The sequence below is a fragment of the Mirounga leonina genome, unplaced genomic scaffold (assembly GCF_011800145.1).
Source record: "Mirounga leonina isolate KUSES-001 unplaced genomic scaffold, KU_Mleo_1.0 Mir_175, whole genome shotgun sequence".
Classification (NCBI taxonomy): Eukaryota; Metazoa; Chordata; class Mammalia; order Carnivora; family Phocidae; genus Mirounga; species Mirounga leonina.
In genome coordinates this window covers 16,476,440-16,502,486 of record NW_023270453.1, presented here as the reverse complement: position 1 = coordinate 16,502,486, position 26,047 = coordinate 16,476,440, and the positions used below count along the sequence as shown (strand labels likewise).

At 38.3% G+C, this 26,047-nt stretch overlaps 1 protein-coding gene across 2 annotated transcripts in view; it reads left to right on the top strand.

Moving 5' to 3' along the window:
- Positions 1-26,047, top strand: part of NET1 (neuroepithelial cell transforming 1) — a 60,319-nt gene that overhangs the window by 22,801 nt on the left and 11,471 nt on the right. The window contains exon 3 of one of the 2 annotated variants that reach the window (XM_035021730.1): positions 2,016-2,075. In XM_035021730.1, coding sequence (XP_034877621.1) covers positions 2,016-2,075 — 60 coding nt within the window. Of the gene's footprint in view, positions 1-2,015; positions 2,076-24,179; positions 24,428-26,047 lie in introns of those variants that run through there. The other variant, XM_035021729.1, reaches the window with a different exon arrangement.

The window sequence follows — 26,047 nt, the reverse complement described above, 5'->3', positions numbered from 1 at the left end:
CTCCACAGGTACAGTAATTATGGAACCACAATGTGGATGAAGGTCTAGGTAGATAGGCCAACGTCATAAGATCAAGAACCCAGAAACTGACATATGTATGAGAACTTACTGCATTGTAGACATTAGAAGGAAAGGTGCCTGCAACAATGGTGTTAGCAGTGCGGACAGTTAGATATGCCATCTTATACCATATACAAACAAATAAATTCTGGATGGATTGAATATGTAAATCAGAAAAGCAAAACTTTAAAATATTTGAAAATATAGTAGAATGTTTTAAAATCTGTTAAATGTCTTTATACATATGCAAATACGTGTACATGATTTTATATAAATGCATAAGTACAATCATGAATGAGCTTTTCCCTCAGTACACTTCTTTTTGTTTGGCAGTTTCCTCCTTCCTTCCTCTCTTCTCCCCTGTCAATCCTTCCATCCCCAACCTCCACTCTAACCCGTGTCAGCAATACCATACCTATCCTTCTGTGTTTTGCTCAGAAGTGTGTATTTACACACACACACACACACAGCCTTACAAATAAGATAAACACATGCAGGATCTTTGCTTTGTTTTTCAAAATTAGGATCATATTACTCATATTTTTCTAGATCTTCTGGATATGACCTTAGGATCAATAAAGATTTTTTGTCAACTCATTTTTAGTTTTTTTCCAATCCTGATTTATATTGTTCTTTCAGGTCTTCTATCATTTTTTTTAAATTTTTTTTAAGATTTTATTATTTATCTGAGAGAGAGAGGGATAGAGCACAAGCAGGGGGAGCAGCAGAGAGGGAGAAGCAGGCTCCCCGCTGAGCAGGGAGCCCGATGCGGGGCTCGATCCCAGGACCCCGGGATCATGACCTGAGCCGAAGGCAGACGCTTAACCGACTGAGCCACCCAGGCGCCCCTTCTATCATTTTCTTAATGTCTTTTAGCTAACTTTGGAATAGTATGTCATAGTTTTGCTCTTCTTCTTTGAGTATTTCGTTCTCAAGTGCTTTCATTCCCTGTAGGGATGTTATTCTTCCCCTTTTCCCATTTTTCTTAGAGTTATTTCGTGTAAGATTTGACTTGGAGAATTTTCTGTTCATTTTAATGTGAATTTAGTTTTTCTGAACTTTACAAAGAGGTTTGGTTCAGATAACTTTTCTAACTTCAGAGAGAGAAGCTCCCTCTCTACTTTTTATGGCGCCTTGCTTCTGTGATTTCCAGGCTCCATCTATTTTCCCCACTTCCATCTGGACTCTATCTTTCCTTTTCTCTGTTGTCCCTGCCCTGCTCCATTTTGATTCCACTACCACCAGTTTCTCCTTGGGGTGGAGTCAGGTCCTGGAAGGGCACCCTGGCTGGTCAGTTTTGAGAGTTCACAAGAGCTAGACTGTGTCACAGGTAATCTGAAAAGTTATTTTGAGGTGTGAGTGGGTGATGTGTTACTTAAGGATTCTTCTTCAATAGTGATGAAGGACAGAAATGAGATTGTACACAGTTTCGCCACTATAGGCACCAGCAGGACTGAGTGAGGATGATGAATGATAACTACAAGTGTGTTGTCTCCCAGCAGATAAATCCTGCTTCAGGCAACAAGTCTTAATTACTTTGGGCCATGAGAAAAGGGTATTTTTTTTCGAGTGAAGACCCTCCCCCCTCCATAGGATAAATTTGTTCGTTTTTAAAAAAAATTGTTGCCTTTATGTTTAAAACATATTTTACTTTTTCTCATAACAAGTAGTCAGTCCTTGACTTACATAAGAGTTCTGAAAAAACTTTATATAAGGTTTTTGAATAGGGTGGAACTTCGCAGCATGAGATGATTCAGGCTGGGGAGACTATTTAAACAGTATGCTAGAGATAATTTATGAGCATCCCTCAAAAATAATTTTTTTTTTCAAAAATAATTTTCTTATGAGTACAGCTTCACTTTTTTAAAGTGATTTCTCTGGTTTTATGAGGTCTTTGTTTAATGAAGTAACATGCATTCCTTCTATATAAGAATGAAATCTTTTTTTTCATATAGAAAAGAAAGCGGAGAGCAAAAGACGATGATGTCGTAAGCCTTAACAGCCTTGATCTGAAGGTAAGCCTTCCTGCTCTGTCAAAGCATTTAAAAATATGCAGATAGTGTTTTATTTTTGTGCTATAAGGATAATGAATGCTAATTTTTAAAAAAATTATAAGTGCAAAACTGAATAATATGGGCTCTTACAGGTATCTTCCTTTTTTCTGTTGTACTTTTTGTTAAGAATGAGGTAAAAGCCTCCCTAAGAACAATGTTAGGCTTTAGCTAGTGATCTCACACTCAAATGCCTAAAGAGGCCAGGCGTACGGTGTATGCAAGGAGGAAGGAAGGGAGGGACTGTGGTGGAAAAGAGAAATGTGCACTCCTGCAGGAGGCAGCTGCTATTGTGCTCTAGCCCAAGGCTCCTTGTAGGACTGTCAAAATCTGGATTTTTATGTGAAATCTCCCAGTCTTTATATGTTGGACCATGCAAACCAAACAGCTCGTCTGCAGGTCCGAAGTGGCCGTGCATTTCCAATGTGTGACATGTGACTAACTAAAATCCAGTGCACACTTAAGAAATAATTATGTATCCTTTTATGTAAAACTGTAGTTAAGTCCCCAAACCTGGTATCTATGGAATTACTTAGTCCATTTTTATCAGTTGGCAAACTTTACAGAACCATCTTGGTTTTAAGGAACCTTTTTAAAGATTGTTACATAAAAGTTACACACATTTTAAGCGGGATTTTAAAAATGTTTGACATCATCTGTAACGATGGCAAATTTTTATAGGTCTGCCCATCAACGTTTTACCAAATCCAGCAAGCCAGATTTGGGGAGATGGGGTTGGCATGTGTACATACATAATATGTTTATGGAAGAACTCTGTGTTTTAAGTGTTAGGCTTTTTGCAAAACAGTTTTAGTTAACATTTAAAAATCCTATATTCGAAGAAAGAAGAAAAAGGATGAAATGGCAACCCTGAGTATTTTTAGGTATGCTTCAAATCAGATCACACACAGAAATAGTATTTATAGTTTGCCACAATAAAATCCATGGTCAAATCTACTTAAGTATAATCCTCCTTTTGTTTATCCCAACTTCAGCACTTCCCATCATGCAATCAGATTCTTCTCATTTTATCTATCTACTTGCCTCCTCTCCTCTGGATTATTTTGAAGAAAATCCTTTACTTTGTATCATGTTATCTATGTCATCAGATTGAGTGTTCACACTTCCCTTGATTTGTCTTACACCTTTTTTGTTTTGGTTTTGCTCATTTTGTCTGTTTGAATTGGAATTCATATAAGGTCCATATATTCCGATTCTCTCTTCAGTGTCTTTTAATCTGTAGGTTCCCTCTCTAGCTTTTTTTTTTTTTTTTGGATTTTTTGTTCTTGCATGTGTAGAGCCCTTCACATCCTGCATGTTCATGATTGCATCTCCATGGTATCATTTCTTCTGTTCCTCTCTTCCCTTTATTCCTAATAAACTGATAGATCTAGAGATTGTTTTGGTCTCTGTACTTCCCTCTGAAGGTACATCATGTCTTTTTGTGATGTTGTCCAAATTAATTGTCATTGCCTGGATTTATTTACTCATTGAGTGCGGCAAAGTGGTGACATTGTGCCTTTATCAGTCATCTTTATTAACTAGAATACTTCTGTAAAAAGAAAACTCCCTTTGGGGTGCCTGGGTGGCTCAGTTGGCTAAGCATCTGCCTTTGGCTCGGGTCATGATTCCAAGGTGCTGAGATCGAGCCCCACATTGAGCTCCATGTTAGGCTCCCTGCTCAGTGGGGAGCCTGCTTCTCTCTCTTCACACACACACACACCCCCACTCATGTACGCTTTCTTTCAAATAGTAAATAAAATCTTCAAAAAAAGAGAGAAAACTCCCCTCACCATCCTTTTATCAGTTTTCAAGTGACTTTTATTCATTAAAATTCTCTAAAAGTAATTAATGATTTTTTTAATATGATTATGAACTTACAGATATTAGCACATTTGTAGTGTTTTGATCCATTTCAGTTATTACTCTTACAATGCTCAAATTACCCTATCTTTGGCTTCAGGATGGCTCCAATGTCCTTATTTCCCCCAGTTTTCAGATATAATTGACATTTAACATAATGTAAATTTAAGGAATGCAATATATTGATTTCCTGTATCTTTTGACATGACCCTCACTTTATATCTAGAGACTAAGTGGCCCCCTTTCTTCCAGGATGACAAGTTCTTCCAGGCCCACTTGTACATTTTGTTGTTGTTTCTGCTCCATACCTGGAAACAGTCATTTCTAAAAACCCTGGTTTCCTTAGGAAATGGTAGAGGCTTAAACCTGAACATTATGAACACTCCTTGCTGCTATATTGATTCTTGTTTCTGTGCCTTTTTCATGGACAAAGCTAGGAAATGTGTATCACTTTTTCAGATAAAATAAATTTTGAGTTTATACTGATATTTCAGATCTGAGGCTACAGTGTTTTTTATTCAATTGTGTTAATCTTACTATCTAGATCTCTCAGCCACACCAAAAATTTAGGTCTTGGGGACGCTGACATAATTTCTCACTTGATTTACTCACAGTTCAAAGACAACAGTCTACATTACTGCAAATTGCTACTGCATTACTGTAAATGAAACAATTACTAAAAACATTGTATGTTTTATTTTTCAGATTTTTTGTTTTTTACATATAAATTATATGTACAACTTACTGTGTTTTTAAATTATTGCACTAGTACTTTTTTTTAAAAGAGAGTGTGAGCAGGGAGGGGCAGAGGGAGAGGGAGCGAGAGAATCCTCAAGCAGACTCCCCATTGAGTGTGGAGCCCAATGTGGGGCTCAATCCCAGGACCCTGAGATCACGACCTGAGCCAAAACCAAGAGTTGGATGCTTAACTAACTGCACCACCAAGGTGCCCCTGAACTAGTACTTTTCTATGTGTAACTATGACAACAACTCACTTGTTCCTTTTTATTTTCAATTTTTAAGAACTACTTTTTAAACTTAATTTTTCTTATAATCACGTAACAAAATTGTATGGAATTTCAAAGTAGTTCCACAGGATTCTTGTTTCTATTCCTAGATCTTCTACCCTACTTCTTTCTTCTGTACAAAATCCCTTTATTCCTTTTTTAAATTTTATGGTTTATTCTTTCACTTTTTAAAAATAGAAGCAATTGCATGTATATTTGTGTATCCCACTCTCTTGGCTAAACAGTAGCATGCTGTCTTTCATTATATGCTCTATTTTATTCTTTCCTTATTTGTTTTACTTGTGTGTTTTTGCTTTGGTATGTCTTCCTATGTTTAGGAAGGTTCATGTTTTTGTTCTCTTGGATATTTTTGCCTTCAGTTTCCTCTTTTTTTAGCTATTGTAAATTGGTTCATTCCTATAAGCATTATTATAATCAACTAACACCTCTTCTCCCTCCTCTCCTTCTCCCCTGTTAATAAACTAAAGTAATATCTCTTTATTCTAAATCAATGCATTTAAAGTATTTAGTACTTACTTTGTTTTTCATGTACAGTCATCATTTTCCATGTTTTGAACATAGTTTTACTGTATCTACAAGATCAGAGCATATAGCCATTGCAGATTGTGCTGTGTACCCTGGTAACCATTTTTAGGCTTTAGTTCTACAGGTAAATGTATATTGAATGCTGAGCACCAGTTCTAGGTTTTTGGTTCCCTGAAACTCATTTTCTAGCAAAGGGGTCAGCAAACTGTAGCCCACAAACCATATCTGACCTGCTCGTTGACTTACATATATTGTTAATGGCTGCTTTTAAAAACACTACAGTGTCAGAGATTGAGTAGCAGTGACAGGGACCATCTGACGTACAGAGAGTGAAATATTTACTATTTGGCCTTTTACAGAGAGTTTGTCGACCCCTGCTGTAGACTTGAGTAAATTCAGATGACTTGTTCTCATAGTTTTTGTCATTTTTTTTCCATTCCATTGTTTTCTGTCCCCTCCCTGATTTTTACTTAGATTTTTTTAATCTTTTATATTTATCACTTTCTCTCAAAATATTTTCTATCTCTTTATATCTTCTTAAAATTATTTTATTATCTTTTTTTTAGTAGGCTCCATGCCCAGTATGGAGCCCAGTGCAGGGCTTAAACTCATGACCCTGAGATCAAGACCTGAGCTGAGATCAAGAGTCAGATGAGCCACCCGGGCTTGTCTTCAAACTTGTCTTCCCTTTTGTCTTTTTTTTTCCTCTTAATGCAGTAGACAGATTTTTTTTTATTCTGAAATAATTTTTCTTCTATTTTTAATTCTTTTTTTAGTTCTATCACCTCATTGCAAATCTTCCTTTCTCCACCCATCTAATTTCTGATTTTTAAGTTCTTTCATAGCTTCTATAATTTTCTTAATTTATTTTATGCTATAGAGACATTATTCTACTTCACATTTTCTGTATTCTTAAAATAGTTTTAAAGGGATTCATTATTTAAAGGGATTCTTTGCTCATTTTTTAAGTCCAGTAAATTTTCCTGTCTTAAAGGTGAGAGGAGTGAGCCCTGGTAGCCTGTCTTCACCTTCATAGCTCCAGAGCTCCCTCTTCTGTTGTCTTCACAAAGTGGTTTTTAACAATACAGCCTCACGCTTTCTGAGATCTTTTTTGCTCCCTCGTTTTTATCTGAGTTTTTTCTTGTGTTAGCTTCAAGAGTTTAAATGGCCCAGACTGCTAACCTCATTGCATGGAAGGGTCCTTGCTCTCCGCTCAAGAATTTGATCATGGGGTCCTTCCCAGGTTAGACTACTGTCCTCAGACTAGCATGCTAGTGAGGGGCTCCCTGTTCTCAAGGCCATCAGAGGAGCCCAGTTGCCTTCCCTTTGGTTCCATGTGTGGGTCTCATAGTGGTCCTGTTTGTAACTATCTGACAAACAAAAGGTTTTGGGGGGAAACACTGTCTCTTCATTTTGTTGTAGATTGAGTTTTCTGTTTTGTTGTGTTGCTGTAGCTGCCTTTTTTTTTTTTTTTTAACTTTAAAGAGTGAAAACCTGTCAAAGATTTAATTAATATATTAATGAGTGAGCCAGCAGAAACACTGAAGGATTCTAATTACTGGAAGAAAGAATGGTGAAGGGGCATCTGGGTGGCTCAGTCGGTTAGGCATCTGACTTCAGTTGGCATGAGTCATGATCTCAGGATCCTGGGATTGAGCCCCATGTGGGGCTCTGCGCCCAGTGGGGAGTCTGCTTGTCCCTCTCCCTCTGCCCCTTCGCCCGCTCATGCTCTCTCTCTCTCAACTAAACAAATAAAATATTTTTTAAAAAAAGAATGCTGGAATAAGATTACTAAATTAGATGCAAAACAGATTAATATCCTCATCTACATATCTACCTACAAAATGTATTTGCACTGCTCTCAGTTTTCTACAGTTAACATCTGCCCTTACAGAGTCGCAAAACCTGATTAGTAACAAATGGTGAATCAGACAAGATGCACGGCCCTAGAAGATGAGATCATCCACTGAGAGGACATGCAGGCACCCTTTATATCTGATTTCAAGTTTTGGATATTTTCTTTTATTGCTAATCCTTTCCTTAATTTTACCACCTTTCTAATTCTAATTTATGCTCTTTTATAGCTAGTCTTGGAATATTATAGTTTTTTTTGTGAGCACATTTTTCTACCATGCCTTTATTTTTTTGTAGGGATATTATTTTTTCCTTTATACCTTTTTTCCTTATGAAAACTTAATATGGGATTTGACTGTGATTCTTTTCTATTGGTCATTACCACATGAAAATGGCTTTAGAAAGGAGGAGTGAGTCAGGAGAGCTTTTCTAGCCTCATGACCCTAAACTTCCTCTTCCGTTGTCTTTAACAAATGATAAATGTAGATATACTTTGAGTTCTCCAGGATCTGTTTTCCTCCTCAACTTTTATCAGAACTTTCTCTTTTCTTGTGTGTCACCTCTATTCCACTTGACTTGAATCTGTTCCCAGAACTTGCACCACAGTGTAGGGCTTTGTCCTGGAAGGGAGCTTTGAAAGTCCTAAGCTCATGTGTTCCAGCCATGAACCCCCCTTACTGCCACCCTTGAGTAGATAAAACCCTTCCCAGTTTCAATTGCCGTGCTCACAATGACCCGCCTAACTCTGCAGCTGTAGCAAGTAGCTGTCAATAGTTTCGGGGTTCTTCTCTACTCAGATCTGGCAAATGTTTTGTTTTTCTCTGCTTTCTCTTCTGATGCTATATAAGTCTTACAGTTAGTTGTTGGTAGTTTATGCACATTAACTTATATTTTTGGGTTCATGGGGATGTGTACCTTGTTACATGGTGCTATACATATTGACCTTGGGGTTTTGATTTTGCTGTCCTTGTTCTGTGTGTTTTTATGGAAGAATTTGGAAAAATTGTAAAACTATGTCACTGCCATCACCTTAGTCCCAGAATTATGACTCCTGTATTTTATTCCCAATGTGAAAGGCAAATTTAGCTTTCTTCTGAACCCACTATAATTTTAGCAGATTTTATTGACATTGAATTGACTGGAATTATTTGAATTGCTATAATTTTTAGAATAGATTGTATATTATGCACTGATACTAATACTCATCAACTAGCCAAAAGATAAGCTTTTTATTTTCCTTCAAAATTTATCAAGTTTGGGGCAATGGTTATACATTCGCATATACTGTTGCTATGTTCTTCAAACTATGGAGTTATATTCAAGAAAGAAATCCTTATAAAAGTTTGATTACATTAACCAGGCCTACCTACATGCCATGATAGAGTCTCCATTTCTTCCAAACCTAAGGAATCATGTACAACTATGATAAGAATGAATTTGAAATAATAATTTATTGAATATCTTTGTATACTCAAAACTTCGCTAGGGTCTGGTCTAAATTCTTTTATTCTTTTTTGATTGCACAACCATTTTATGGAGCACCCACAATGTTCCAGGTCCTATACTTAACCTTAGAGATAAGATTATATCCAAGCAGGAAACGAGAACCTCTGACAAAATCATGCCTGCATAGATTATAGAAGTATGACAGTGTTAGAGGAATGGGAGGGAGAAATAGAAGATTTGGGGAGGTTTTGATTTGGAGTTGGGTTTTTATGAAAGTGAACATGAACTGGGAAAACCAACCCCAGATGGAGAAGGGGTGTCTAAAAATGCCAAGAATTAAAATGAGTTATGTATGTGTAAGGAATGATAAATTCTTTGGAAAGAGTCAAATATATGAGGAAGAACTAAGAAATGAAGTAGTACAGAGGGTTAATTGGCCAGTCAATTTGAAAGCTGAAAATGATTGGCTGAAGAGTTTATTGATCTATGAAAATCAACAGAAAGGACATTCTGGATTCTTGAACTGATTTTCTGCGGTTATAGTCCTTCCATCTCTGCAGAAAGTACTGGTTAGTGAAGACCTGGTACAGAGTCTGGAGGCCTGGAATGGGAGTGATGACTGTGGAAATGAAAAGAGCATTCCTAAGGTTTCATCTTCATCAGTTTTTTCTTCTTACTTAATGATCTTTCTTTAGAGAGCTCATTCACTCACCAGATTCAGCTGTCTGTAACTGATGACTCCCTAGTCTGAATCTTTAAGCCAGATCACAGTCCTGATTTTCACATCCCTTTATCCAGTTGCTTCAAGAGATACAGCCTTGTAACTGGCCTCCCTGCCTGTAGCCTCTTTATGATGCCATATTGATTTTCTTTGGTCTTTTTTTTTTTTTTAAGGGGGGGCACATGCCCGTGCGTGCAGGTGTGGGAGGGGCAGAGGGAAGGAGAGAGAATCTCAAGCAGACTCCATGCCCAGGGTGGAACCCAACATGGGCTCGATCTCATGATCCTGAGATCATGACCTGAGCCGAAGTCAGGAGTCCTGATGCTTAACCGACTGAGCCACCCAATCGCTCCTCCTTGGTCTTTCAGTACCTTGCTTAAATTCTTTAAGTAGCTACTCATTGCTTTAAAGATAAAACCCAAATGTTACTTAACATCTGATCCCCTTATGATGAGCTCCATACTCCATCTCTCCAAAATATCTCTCTTATCATATTCTCTGTTTCCTTTCCCTTGTACATCCTTATTCCTTTTCTTTGTCTGGAGATTGCCTGCCTATCCCCACTCAGGCATTATATCCAGGAACCCTTCCCAGAGTCTTAACCCCTCTCCCTGTATCCCACCCCTACCAATCTAGCCTGGTTACCCCTCCCATAAGCCCTCTAGGTAGGGAAAATTGAATAGAAGGAGCAAATTAGGATTTCATGAGGAGGAAAGAAGTCAGCAATGAAATTCTGATGATCACAGTAGCATTAAGCTATATTTATACCTTGAAAATAATTACTCAACTCTGGCTGTAGGTCAGAGTTACCCAGAGAGTTTTTAGGGGAGGAAATGTGCTGCTAGGCCCTATCCCAGACTATGTGAATGTGAGGAGATGGGGGAATGAGGATGGGTACCATTGGGACCTAAGAACATCTGGGTTTTGTTTTTGTTGTATAAGTTGTCCCAGCCATTCTTAGGTATAGCCAGAACTTAACCACTAAGTTAGAATGTGACATTCTTAAAGTTGTCCCTCTCCCCAAAAACGTGCCCTGAAATGGATACTCTGCCAACTCTCCCAGCCCTGTGTTTTGCATGGCCTTTCATCTAAATATAATAGTTATTATGTAATATGCTAAATATGATCAGTTTGTATTGTCTTTTGAGGCCTGTTGCTGGGAGCCATTACTTTATTTACCTCTGTACTTCAGTCACCTTGCCACATGGCCTGACACATAATAGGTGCTCAGTAAATATTTAATGAACAGATAAAGTAATATAGATCATATGAATCAAGACTTTGGACTTAGGTAAACATATAACATGAGCATTGTGTTCCATATTTTGATTTTGGATATTTTACATTAAGAATTTAATACTGATGTTAAGGATTTGTCATGTAGGGGATCATTGGCTATTTTGTTGTGAAGTTGTGGTTGCTTATTAAATTTGTCTCTAAGTAAAATTTTAGCACTATCTTTTATCAGGTTGCCTTACTACTATATTATGTATAAAATTATTCATTTTAAAAGGAACACGGTATTTGTTTTCCAAAGGTGTTTCTCAGCTCTGTTTGTTAGCAACCATAACCTTGCCCTTTTCTTCTGATAGTGAAGAGTCCAAAGTGACTTTTTACTTTGTTAATGTAAAATAATCTGGGATAAGTTAAGACTGAGTCATATTTTTATGACCAAAGTGTTCTTTAACTCTGTTAGTGATCAAAACACAAACCAGAACACTTCATATATATATACCACAACACTTCAAAAGAAATGTGTATGTTTATGTATATAACATAAATATATATATATATGGTTCGTTCTTTTTCAGAATGTTCAGATTTAGGGATTTCATTTTCTTATAAGTTAAATAGTATATTGAAGGGTTATACTTTGAGTATTGGTGTACTATGTAAATTTTAGATTAAACATAATAAGTTATGTATATTATTCCTAATAAATTATATTAAAAACATTTGTGGTTGGGATTACAATAGTCTTGTCAGTTCCTGGATTAATAAAATCTCACTTTTGACAAACCCACCTCTTAGACCATGACAGGTAATTGGTAATTTTTCTGAGGCACAGATTTGAATAATTTGAAGCTGGCTGGCATGCTAAAGCTAGTGGCTTAACTTAGTATTTTTTTTAAAGATTTATTTATTTGAGAGAGAGAGGGAGAAGAGGCAGAGGGAGAGAGTCTTCAAGCAGACTCTACACTGAGTATGGAGCCTGACTTGGGGAGGAGCTTGACTCAGGGATCCATCTCACAACCCTGAGATCATGACCCGAGCAGAAACCAAGTGTTGGAGGCTTAACCCACTCTGCCAGCCAGGCGCCCCTAGTGGCTTAATTTATGAATAAGGCTAGCTTACTGCCCCCCATCTTGCATTTTGATATAACTTATGATCTCTACTGGTTGCCCTATAACATAATATAATAAAACATTGTTTCTCTGTGACATAGGTCCAAAACATGAAGCCAACTGCTGGTACAGGTGATGAAAGTTAAGAGGAACAGAGAATAGATATAAGAAAATGGTTCTTCTTAGCCAAAAACATAAAAGTTAAACATAAAACAATTACTCCTGATAATGCTCTGAGAAGTTATTGAAGTATCCAGTGCTATTTATCCTGAAGGTTAATCATTCCTAAACCTTCTGTGAATCATTCCTGGATGCTGTGTGCATGTAAATGCTTGTGTCTGCTTTTTAATTATAAAAGTAATACAAGAATGCATTGTCTTTGTTCAAAATTAAACTTTTTTTGTAAGTTTCCTTGTATCGCCTAGTCCTCTGAAGTAACTAGTTACTATTTGATGTGTTCTAGATTCCTTTCTGTTTGTTTACATACTTTCAAACAATGTGTTTAGTAATGGTGACCTATATATGCTCATACTGTACATGTGCTACAGCTCACTTTTTTTCTCTTTATCTCTTATCAATACCATATAAGGCTACCTCATTCTTTTTTGGTTGCCATATCATATTCCATAGTATAAAGTACCATAATCTACTTAACCAGTCCTTGAAGAATGGCCCTTTAATATATTTTCCATTTTTTCACATTAAGAATAATGCTGCAGTGTGTCTTCTCCTTCCATACAGAGGAACCATTGTTATGTCTCTAATACTGATATCAAGGAGTGGAAATGCTGGGTTGCAAGTTTCAGTTTTGATAATATTGTTCACTTACCTTCCAGTAGTTTGACAAATTTATATTTCTTCATCAGTTTATGATAACATATCTCTACATTCTTCTCAACCCTGAATTTTTTTAATCTTTTAAATTTTTGCCAACTGTGATAGACAATCAGACAGAAAATTAATAAGGGAATAGAGGATTTGAACACCACCATAAACCAATTGGACCTAACAGACATCTACAGAAAACTCTATCCAGTAAGAGCAGAATATACATTTTCCTCAGGTGCACATAGAACATTCTCCAGAATAGATCATATAAAGCTTTAATCAGTTTGAAAATATTGAAATTATATAAAGTATTTTTGCAGTCACAGTGGAATGAAACTAGAAATAATAGAAGGAAAACTGAAAAATTTACAACTCTGTAGAAAATAACACAGTATTGAACAACCAGTGGGTCAAAGAAGAAATCACAAAGAAAATTAGAAAATACTTTGAGGAAAATGAAAACATAACATACCAAACTAGTGGGATGCAGCAAAAAACTAAAAGGGAAATTTATAGCTATAAACTCTTACATTAAAAAGGAGAAAGATCTTGGGGCAACCTGGGTGGCTCAGTTGGTTAAGCATCCAACTCTAGATTTCGGCTCAGGTCATGATCTCAGAGTTGTGAGATCAAGCTCCGCATCAGACTCTCTACTGGGCTTGGAGCCTGCTTAAGATTCTCTCTCTCTCCCTCTCCCCCAAACTCCTGCTTATGTGCTCGCTCACTCTCTCTCAAAAAAAAATAAAAAAGGAGATCTCAAATCAGCAACCTAACTTCACACTTTAAGGAACTAGAAAAAGACGAACAAGCTACATTCAAAGCTAGCAGAAGGAAGGAAATAATAAAGATTAGAGTGGGTTTTAATTAAAAAGGGAATAGAACAACAGAGGAAAATCATTGAAACTAAAATATGGTTCTTTGTAAAGGTAAAACCAACAAATCTTTAGGTAAATTGACTAAGGAAAAAAAAGAGAAGACTCAGATTACTGAAGTCAGAAATGAAAGTGGAGACATTGCTACCAATTTACAGAAATAAAAAGGATTGTAAGAGAGAACTGTGAACAATTTTACGCTATCAGATTGTATAACCTAGATGAAGAGGACAGGTTCCTAGAAACCTACCAAGACTGAATCATAGAGATAATCTGAATAGACCTATAACTATTAAAGAGATTGAGTGAGTAATCAAAACACCTCCCATGAAAGAAAAGCCATGGACCAGATGGCTTCATTGGGGAAATCTACCAAACATTTAAAGGAGAATTAATACCAGTCCTTCTCAAATTCTTACAAAACATTAAAGAGGAGGGAACAATTCTTAACTCCCTCTGTGAGGCCAGCAATACCCTGATACCAAAGCCAAAGATACTACAAGAAAAGAACTCTACGGACCAATATCCTTTATAAGAATTGATGTACAAATCTTCAAGAAGATACCAGCAAAGTGGATTCAACATATTAATAGGATTGTATACTAAGACCAAGTGAGATCGATTCCTGGCATGCAAGGATGGTTCAACAAATGAAAACCAACCAGTGTAATAACTCCACATTAACAAAATTGAGGAGAAAACCTCATGATCATTTCAATTGATGCAGAAAAAGCATTAGACAAAATCCAACACCCTTTCATGATTAAAAACAACAACAACAAACTAGGAATAGAAAGAATTACTTCCTCATGAATAAACAAGATGTGATACATACATACAATGGGATATTCAACTTTAAAAAATTGAATTCTGATACATGCTACAACATGGATGAACCCTGAAAACATTATGCTAAACAAAATAAGCCAGACACAAAAGGACAAATGTATAAGTTTGTTTATATGAAGTACCTAGAACAGTCAAATTCAGAGAGGTAGAACATAGAATAGTGGTTACCAGGGGCTTGGGAGAGGGGAAATGGGGAATTACAGTCTAATGTGCACAGGGTTTCTATTTAGGAAGAAAGAGAATAAAAGGAGACGATGGTGGTGATGGTTGCACAACAATGTGAGTGTACTTATGCTTCTGAGCCCTGCCTACTGTATGGTGCCCTTAAAAATGGTTAAAATTGGTGGCACTTGGGTGGCTCAGTCGGTTAAACGTCTGCCTTCAGCTCAGGTCATGATCCCAGGGTCCTGGGATCCAGCCCCTTGTCCAACTCCTCCTCCCTCTGCCCCTCCCCCCACGCATATTCTCTCCCGCCCACTCTCTCTCAACTAAATAAAATATTTTTTTAAAATGGTTAAAATGGTAAACTTTATGTGTATTTCATCACAATTTTTTAAATGTGAGAAAAAAGGGAAAAATAACTTGACTTCTTTATGTTGTATGGATATTAGCCTCTGATTTATCATGTATGTTGCAGGGTTTGGGTTTTTTTTTTTTAGTCTCTTGTTTTTTGTTTTTTGATGGGATCGTTTATTTAATATTTTTATAGTTTGAGAGTTTTCGTTAAATTTTCTGTTCATCGTGTTTGGCATTTTTTTTTGAACCCTCTAATTCTAAAGAATTATATATATTTTAGAAATGCCTTGGAAATCTCAGTTTTAGATTATTTTCATCCTCTTATTCTCTAGTTGTTACTTCTAGAACTCAGGAAGATTTCACAAAGTCTGGAATTATTTTATATGTTTATGAACTCTTTTTTATTCTTTCCATCTCTTTAATCTTGTATGCTATTCTTTGGGAGAATTCCTCAACTTCATTTTCTAGCTTGTTAATTCCTTATTAGTGACTATTTTGCTAGTTAGCCTATTTACATTTCTATTTAGGCAATAAATAAAATTTTGACAATTTTTTTTATTTCCAAGATCTCTCATTTTTTGTTTTGTTTTCCCATAATAGTCTTTATTTTCATTAATGTATTTTCCTCTATTACCCTTCTGGGGATATTACTTCTATTTCTTTTTTTTTAAGATTTTATTTATTTATGTATTAGAGAGCGAGAGAGAAAGAAACAGCATGAGAGGGGAGAAGGTCAGAGGGAGAAGCAGTCTCACCGCTGAGCTGGGAGCCCGATGTGGGACTCGATCCCAGGACTCCAGGATCATGACCTGAGCCGAAGGCAGTCACTTAACCAACTGAGCCACCCAGGCGCCCTACTTCTATTTCTTTTAACATATCCTTCTGTTTGCTCTGTAAACTAATATAAAATAAACCATAAATCAAATGAAATTATGCTAGGGCCAGTAAAGTTTGTTCAGAAGTTGCAGACTTTTGGACTTAACCAGTTGTGTGTTACTACTTGTGTTACTTTGTGTAAATTATACAACCATTCTAAGCCTCTGTTTTCTGTATTTAATGATAAAATGTTAATCTCAGATTTGATTCATAGCCTTTTTTCTCCACTCAGCATATTCAGTCTTCATTCATTCATTCATTCTTACATTATTGAGCTCCTTCTAGACACTCAGAGAACAAAACATAGTCTTTGCCCTCATGAAGCTTACATTCTAGTGGAGGCATTCTGTCTGCAGGTAATATCTGTCTGTAACCCTAGAAATTTGTAGAAGAGACATGTATTCGGTTTATTGCATGCATCTCCTTCCCACCTTTTTGAGACCCATACTCCTCGAAGGGAGAAAGGAGAAATAGGATCGAGTCTCTTTACCTTACTGGATGAGATTACAGTCCTTTTCATTTTGGTTTGTAACTTCTGTTCTATTTCATCCTCTATGGGATCAGTGAGAATGAGTAATGGCTCCATCAAATTCTGCTAATTTGGGATTCATTCCTGTGAAACTCCCCAAGGTATTGATAGCCCATTGCAAGATTAGCCACATCTTTTGGATGCCCTCTAGGAGGTAGCATACCATGCGCCCTTCCAATACATGCTGTTCTTTGCCCACCTGGATGCAACCATCCCAGCAAGACCATGCCCTCAATCTCACCTCGATTCTTTGTACTAGAGGAGCCAGAAATTCATGTGGGGTCAGTGCCATGTTGGCCCTATCTCCTCTTGAAAGTCCCTAAGGGAAAGAAAGCTTGGAGAGAGGAGAGAATAGTCTATTTCCAGGAAATAGGGCTGCTATAGCTATAGTAGGGTTCCTTCCAGAAATCAGCAGGCTGTTTCCTGCCATGGAAAGCATAGCCTAGCTTCAGAACCCTAGGGACCTGCATTGCAATTCTTTTCCTGGCTTTGCCAGAGACATCACACGGCCTCTTTGTCTACCATAGAGACCTCTAGCTTTAGCAAATATGCTAGGTCACATAGTCTGAGCAGTATGACAGCTTGCACCACAGCCTAGACCTGCTACAGAGACTTCTGCTCTGGATTCCACTCAAAACTGTGCATTTGAGATGACTCCATTAATGGGTCAGAGCAGAATTTCCAAATACAGGTAAAGTCCTACCTAGTGCTGTGCCCCTTCTAGTGCTAGGGAATGCAGGTACAACAACTGTTCTTTACCTTGGAGGAGAGATCTCAGAAAGCATCAGGCCATTGGACCTATTAAAACTTTTCTCATGTGGCAGCCCCAGAATTGTCATGGCATACATTTGACTTCCTAGGGTGTCCAGAATACTTGCCATTTCCTGCTCACCAAGTCCTGTTTGACTGATGTCATCAGTTTACTGGACTAACATGATGTTCTGTGGATCGCAACGTCCTTTAGGACTCTTGACAGAACAGAAAAGTTAACAGCCTCAGGATATGAGATAGAAAGTGCTGTCCTTCCCACAGTAAAAGCTAACTACTTTTGATCTTCTTCACTAATGGGAATTGAAAAGAACACACAGACCAGATCAATAGCCATATACCAAATGCTAGAGGATGTCTTGATCTGTTCCAATAAAGGATCTACATCTTGCCCAATAGCTGAGATTAAGCCTACCACTTGAGTTAAGTTTACAGTAGTCCACTGTTAGCCATCACAGTCCATCTCATTGTAGGAGGCCTATAGATTAATTGAATGGAAATGGGGTGGAGACTATCACTCCTGCCTGCTGTAATTTTGATGACTATCTCTGTATTTTCCCTTGGTGTGCAATATTGCTTCTATTTATTATCCTGGCTCCAGTGTAGGGGCTAGAATTTCAGGGGCTCCCACTCGGCCCTTGCTGCCATAATGACTCTGAGAACATTATGAAAGTTACCAGCTGCTTTTTCAAAGCTTTTAAAGCAATTAACAGAAGCCAGCCAACTCTACAACCTTTGCAGTTGCTATCAACCCCCTATGTTGTTCATGTGCCACAACCGCTGTATGAGCCATTGTTTCACTCCATCCGTACCGATCAGTAACTATAGACCTTACACCATTTTTCCAATGAGGGACCCAGTTCCAGAATCTCATTCTGTGTGTCTATAGTCTCCAGGGCCAAGCTCAGTTTCAGTGTCCTATCAGGTGCCTTCCAGAAATCAGCCTGAGACGTGAGCTCATTGACAGTCTGTTTTGAGGTATGGTCCCAGGGAATGGGGAATTGAAACAGAAGGAGGCAGCTAATACCAAGTGTCTGCATTTAAGCTGGTCACCACTGGGCAACTGAGGCTTATTTTTGCTGGAACCTTCTGAAGAGCCATGTAAGATATACTGCAGAATTGTCTTGTGAAGGGACTGAAGAGGGAGCTTTTATCCACCAGCGCCTGTGCTCCATTAGTCAATGGCTACCCCATGGAGTGTTTATTTCTCACACTACCAGGTACCTGTGTAAATGCCACATTCCAGTATTCAAGAAGCCCAGAGTGGAAAGCAAGAGCGACCTAGTACAGCTGGTTGCTGGAGCAATGACTGAAGTAAAAATGGGCTGAGGAAACAGGAAGCTGGGCACAGGACACAGGACCATTTGTCTTCAGGTTTGGGCCTTGCTGAGTTTCAGGGGCAAACGAGGAAAATCCCACTCAACATCCTGTTATACAAGCCTAAGCGATCTTATATTATACTGGAAGTTACTTGCTATCCTATGTACTTGAGATAAAAGTCACCACTAATAGTACCAATACCCCATTTTATTTGCTGTTTGTATTATTATTGCAAAAAGAACCGTAGTTTTGTTAATACCAGACTTCTTAGCCTGTCAGGTATTCTGTTTATAGTCTTGCTAATATAAAGATCCGAATTGATCTTTTTCCAAACCAAGCTCTTAGTAAAGCTTGGAGATAGTCAAATGTTTAATCCAGAAGATTTTTAAAAATTCAGATCTACACATAACTTCATTACCAACTTCTTTCATATTCATTTAGTCCAAATGTAACTGCCTTTTTGTTGTTTTAAAGATTTATTTATTTATGGTGGGGAAGGGGGTGAAGACTCGGGGCTCCATCTCCCAACCAGGAGATCATGACCTGAGCCGGAACCAAGAATCGGACACTTAACCCACTGAACCACCCAGGTGCCCCACCTTTTTGTTGTTTTTAACTAGTTACTAAATAAATTTGAACTCTGATGTTTTAGAAGTTTCATTTTGTTCATATTTGAATCAGTGCTTTTTTAGTAAGATTTAAAATTCTCTTTTAAACTGAGCTATTTTTAGTGAGATACATAGTAGTTATTTGTAATCTTAAATTCTAGAGGTTTGGTTTTTTTTTAAGATTTATTCATTTATTTGAGAACACAGGCAGGGAGGAGGGGCAGAGGGAGAGGGTGAGGGAGAAGCAGACCCCCACTGAGCAGGGAGCCAAGCTGAAGGCAGACAGATAATGGACTGAGCCACCCAGGCACCCCAAATTCTAGAGTCTTAAAGTAGAACATAGTTTTCTTGTATATAGAAAAAGCCCTTAAAATACTTCTTGTGAACTGTGGCAACTTTTCATACACTTACATGATTTTTAAACATGTTTAATTTAGTAATAGAAAACATGAGAGCTACACAAGGGCTGAAGAAACAGATTGTACTGTTATCCATATTTCTCTGTAGATTAAGATTGTTTATGTAGTCATCTACATAAGGTCCTTATAAACAAAATTACAAAGCTGAGAAAAAGCAGGTTGGCAATTGCATTTCACAATATTACCTGCAGAGGGCAGCAGAGAGCTTAGATTTTGTTCTCTCCCATAATAGGGCTTTCCTCACCTAATTTCCAGTTGCTTATGATCTCAGACAAAAGTAAATAAAAACAAATAATATCCAGACCAGAAAAAGTAATGATTATTCTTTAGCTCTAGTTTGTCTAAATTCCAGAATTCTGATTTCACCTTAAAAGGAGGAAAAAAGGTTGGTAGCCTTCCTCTATAGAAGGGAAGCAATGTTCTCTTTATCATCTTTGTATTTTAGGAAAGAAAGCATTGAAGACTCCATACAAGCAGAAGAACAGAGGTTATAACTATAACTGGTCTTTGGAAACCCATATTTTCCCCAAATCTGGTATCTTTTACAGAGCTTTATTATTATTCCTAGAAAACTCAGTTTTTAAGTTTATAAATCCTAGATTTTCTACACAAAGAAAAGATACTTAACCAATCTGTGCTTCAGTTATACGATTTGTAATATTTATAAGTCATGCTCTAATAAGCTGTGAATAACATTAAGCAATTGAATTAGAATCTCCTCTAAAACTGAAGCAGCAGGAACTGTTTTATTATCTTTTTATTTAACTGCCTTGTTACAAAAAGGCTATAAGGCAAATAATCTCTCAACTTTTTTATGATTTCCTCTCTGTAAAGTGTTCCCATTTATTTCACGAACACTAGCTGGGACCAGGAGACCCAACTCACAGAAGGCCGGCCTGCACCAGCTGTGCACCAAGTGTGCACTGAACATGCTAACAGCGGTGCATTTCCCGTCTCACCGGGGGGCTGTGCTGTAACAGGAGTTGGTAGACCAGACTCAAGCCTGCCCAGCCACTGATTAACTCTGCAGCTTTGGACTTGTTTCTTACACTGAGTCCCAGCTTTCTCCATCTGTAAGATGGGCCTAATAACACATACTTCATAAAGCTGGCTAAGTAACACGCATGAGGCTCCTAGCACAGGGTAAGGACACAAATTTTCCTTTTCTTTTTTCACTGATGTTCTTCAGTTTCCTCCTAAGAAAACAGAGGAGGATGAGTTAAGGACCTCAAAGGACCTGTTCAGCCCTCTGATTTTATGGAGCATTGTTGGTGTCAAGATCCTTTCAGGCTCATCACTCAGGGTGCTCATTGAACATCCCTTGTTCATTGTTGCTTTTTTAGATGCGATCTACAGTTGTCTCAATTATATTTGGACCACAACCCTGAACGTTCAAAATGAAACGAAGATTTTAGGGTTGGTGAGTTGGGATTTTTGTGCTGTGACTAACACCATTAAACCCTATGTGGCTCCTGTAGGCTTTCAGCTTTTACATTTATAAGACTTGTCTCTCTACCTCTTGGGCCCTCAGCTAAAGGAGAGAAATGAGAGAAATCCCTTCTCCTTGGCCTTACCTCTTTCAGAACTAAATAGAAAAACAGTGGAAAGAGATAGAGATGTCAGGTAACAGACCCATGAGATCACCCTAGCAGCTTCTTCCCTACTCTCCCTGAGTGTAAGGTCTGTATTCCCTCATGAAGCTCAGTGGCCATCAAGTATTGGCCTCACTTGCACCATTTTGAACCAATGAAACTAAACCAGTCTCCTGGGTTCTAGCCTCGCCTCTTTTTGAGGGCTTAGCAGGTCAGTGTTCTTATCTGTAAATTAAGGAACTGGCTCCGATGATCTCTAAGGTACTTCCACTTTACTGCTGTATATTCTGCACATAGTCAGCCATCCTTAAGGCCAAACATATCCACATATGTGTGATCAGGTGTGGTCAGGTAATAAAGGATAGATGATGAGATATAACCAATCACCATTATTTTTTTTTTTAAAGTCTCAGAGCAGTTGGGGTGCCTGAGTGGCTCAGTCGGTTAAGTGTCTGCCTTCAGCTCAGGTCATGATCCCAGAGTCCTGGGATCGAGCCCTGCATCAGGCTCCAGGGGAGTTTGCTTCTCCCTCTCCATCCCTCCCTGCTTGTGCGCGCGCTCTCTCGCTCGCTCTCTCACTCTCTGTCTCTCAAATAAATAAATAAAATCCTTAAAAAAAAAAAAAACAAGTCTCAGAGCAAAAAGATTAATTATCATCATCTTGAATACAAAATACATTGGTATTTATAGAGAAGCAGCATTGACGCTTCCTGTAAGAAGTTACACTGTCCTGCAAACCTTAGTAAATTGTTTTGTAGATTGTCATTTTAAATAGTCTGTGCTATTTATTCTGCTCTATTCACTCTTCAGCCTCCTTAGTTTATCTTCTGTCTTTATTCCACTGAACTAGCACACTCCAGGTCCTCATTAAACTTGTAATCACTAAGTCCCTGCATCTTTTCTTACCCTTCTTAATCTTTTTGCTGTAATTAACACCTTTTCTTCCCTGGCATCTTGCTATGTTTCTTTTCTGCTGACTATTCCTTTTGCAAAAATCTTTCTCCCTTGGCCTCTCTCCAAAGTTAGATCCTTGGACCCTTGTTCTTTTTGTCCAGATTTTCTCTCCCAAGCATCTCATTCACTCCTAGTTTCCACTCTGATCCCCGTGTATATGACTCCCCAGTCTAAATCTGCCCTCTGGCTTCTTTCAAGTCCTTGTCCAGCATCTCCAAGTTCTAGCTCAGTATTTTCATGTTCTTCCACCACCTCAGTAGATCTAAAAATGAAACTCAGAAGTCTCTTTCAAAGCTCATTCTTCCTTATTTCTTTATATGTATTAACAGTTACCTCTCCTAACTTTAAAATTGTAGGCATCTTTGACTTCTCAGTGTGTTGCCCCTTGCATATATCCTTTTCCTTTCCCACTGACCCTACCTTAGGCCAACTTCTTGATAACTGATTGTGATTTTTTGCATTATATTCCCAGTCATCTTTCAAACCATCTGATAGATCAGCTTACAACATAACTTCTGTTATCTCTCATGGGCTCAATAAAATCCTCTGCTCATCTGTCTACCCACAGCCCATGACCACAATCTGTGAGCTTACTCCTTCATGCTCTTCTGGGAAATCCTTGCAGTTTTCCCTTACTAGGGCCTATGAAGAACATAACATGGCCTTCCAGGCACCACTCAAATAACATCTTACAGTGTCTTCTCTAGCATCTTTTCCAGCCCCATCTCTGCTCAGAAGACTTCTAGAAGCTGCTTCTCCTCCTGAACTCCTGTGGCACTTACTAGCTAGCTGTACAACTTGGGAATTTTCAAAAGCTGTCTTTTATGAGTTATCTCTTTGTGTAGCCTCCTTTTACATAATGGTCTATTAGCACTTTAGGAGCAAATATGAAATCTATTTTTTATATCATCCACAGTATCTAGAATAGTGCCTCCTACATAGATTTTTCAGATTTCTCTGATCCTAATAAATCCTGAGAATAGAAATTTTTTTGCAAATTACTGGCATCATATCATTCATAGTAGTATATAGTGAAGATAAATCCTACCTTTCAAAATAGAATATAGTACATTCTGTTGAGGAAGAAAGTCTGCTTCTTAGCAGGCCTATCAAACCAACATGAGTGGTGCTTTTCCAAAGAAAGAATTTAGAGACTGTCCCTAATGCGTAACTTGGGGCAAATTACTTTACCTCTGTGGACCTCATTTCTCTACCTGTCAAGTGCAAGTTACCTTTTATTTTTTATTTTTTTTTTTTTTTAAAGATTTTATTTATTTGACAGAGAGAGCACAAGCAGAGGGAGAGAGAGGGAGAAGCAGGTTCCCTGATGAGCAAGGAGCCCGATGCGGGACTCGATCCCAGGACCCTGGGATCATGACCTGGGCCGAAGGCAGACGCTTAACCGACTGAGCCACCCAGGCGTCCCGCAAGTTACCTTTTAAATAAGGCCTTTTGACTCTTTTCGGACTCTATCAAGATGAGTCATTTCAGAATAGAGCAGGATCCCATTATTCGAAATCACCTTTTTTGTATTTATGGTGTCAGATAGCAAGTTTTTAAAGCATACAGGAAAGATATGTGCCTCTCAGTCTGAGCAGTGCTGACGTTGAAATCTGAGGTAGCGCAGTTCTTGCCCCACAGCCCTGTGGGAGAGCCACCTGACCAACGGGGGACCTGAAGTGTGCCCGCGGTGCCCGCTCTGCCGGTCGGTCCCAAGGGCGGAGTAAGGGCCTAGATGCTCTCACGGTGGTGAATATGCTCGCACTAAAAGGTTCCTGAGTAATCAGGCTTTTCTTTGGTTATCTGACTTAGAGCTTTCTTACTTGAAGTTGTCAAGTTTCCGCCACTGAATTCCTTTCTAGGTGATAGGGTTTTAGAGAAAAAGTATCCCTGTCGGTGGCGGAGGACCAGAGTAGGGAACCTAGATAAGCAATTGGTTTCCCTTCCGGAATGCTTCTTAAGCCAGGAAAAGCCGTACATTAACCTACGGTTTCCTTGAGCCTTGAGTTGCTGTAGAAATTCCAAACCTCTTGGAAAGAGCTTTCTCCTGCAGGAGGCGAGGGAGAAGCCGCGAGGCGCGGGTGTCAGTTAAGCGCGGTCACGTGTCCGCGGGCCCCGCCCCCGGAGCCCCGCGGTCTGGGTGGGTCGCGCCGCTGCCGCAGAGCAGTCGGCCGGCGCGAGCGAGAGGCAGGGGCCCATGGCTGCCCGGGGGGCCGGGCGCTGGAGGGGAAGCCTGCCTGCCGGTAGTGCCTCGCTGTAGGGCGTGCTCGGCGCCCAGCGACTGGGGTTTGCGGGGGCGCTGGGGGAAGCATGGTGGCTCATGACGAGATTGGCGGTCTCCTGCCCATCAAGAGGACTATACGAGTCCTGGACGTGAATAATCAGTCCTTCAGAGAACAAGAGGTAAGACCGAAGGAAGGTTTTCTGATTCCACGGAACTGTGAAGATTTTTCAGTTTATTAACAGGATGATTTTAAACGTACTTTTTATCTCACTGCGTGTTAAAATGTAGGACTTTTGATTTCTATGCGGGTTTGAAAGGTGTCTGCCTCTATTGTAGAGGTTTGGGAACTACTGTATGGATAGGTTTATACGTAGCATAGCTTGAGTGTACACAGATTTTAAATGTGTATGCTGCTAAATTTGGTTAAATTGGTCACATTTCTGATGCTTAATACATTGTTCTTTTTAACTTGCACTTACATTACCTAGTCTGAGGAACTGCCTTACGGGGTAAAAGGAAAATAAGAATCCCTTCCTTCCAAGTTCACACTAGTGAACAAATGGCAACTAAAATGCTATCAGACCTAGTGCTTGTTTTTATTTTTCTTTCCACATCTAATAAGTTTATTTTGTGCAACTTTTTTTTTTTTTGTAAAGGAAAATATGTTAAAATATTTAAACCACCGAACCATTATTTAGATTACTTCTCCCCTCTTTGCTTTAATTTTCTAAAGTCATTATGGTTTTTAAAAGTCTTTATGAACACTTATCAAAATAAGTCAAGTGATTTTTGTGCCATTTTATTTAATTTTGACAGTTGATTTAATACTATATGGATATTCTATTTGTACTGCTTACCCTAGGGTACATACTACATTATCACCTAGGGGACAGAAATAGTGTTCCTGTGTTCAATTAACTATATACTTCTTATCTTGATTGTGGTGATAGTTCTGTGACTATATACTTGTATCAAAACTTACCTAATTATACATTTTCAATATGTGCAGCCTGTTGTATACCTCAGTAAAGCCCTGTATCGTACATACACACACCTTCTGGTTGTTAAAATAGCTGCCATCTTTAGGAGTTATGCTTTCATTTGGTATAGTTTAACTTTGGTTTTTGTTTTTCTGTTTGGTTTTGGCTTTTGCTTTTATGTTTCAGTTTTCTCAAAATGTGTAAGCATTTCCTTTGAGTAGGGCAAGTCATACATGATCATCAGTGTAAATATTGAAACTGATCATCTTTTGGACCATCAGGAACTAGTCTTTTTTGGTTGGTATCAGGCATTGGCCATGTTTCTGGCACACCTTTATTCCAAAGATTTAAAACACTGGGAATGTTGTCAGGTTCTTAGTAGTAGCAATAACAGCCTTAAATAAATGACTAAATTTGACTATTTCTATTACTAAGTAGAAAGGGAAGAAATCCTATGTAATCATAACTCTTTTATCTTTTTATAAATGTTTTTTCTTTTTTCTTATTTTAAAGTTCTTGCTAAAGAGAGAAGATTATGTATCCAGTAACCCAAACAAATAAGCCCAAATATATACTGGGGTTTTTTTTTTTCTTTTTAACTACTATTTATTTATTTATTTAACTAACTAACTAACTAACTAACTAACTAACTAACTAACTCTGTACCCAGTGTGGGGCTCAAACTCACAACCCCAGGATCAAGAGTCGCATGTTCTACTGACTCAGGCAGCGAGGCGCCCCTATACTGGTCGGTCTTTCTTTCTCTTTTTCCTTCTTTCTTTCTTTCTTTCTTTCTTTCTTTCTTTCTTTCTTTCTTTC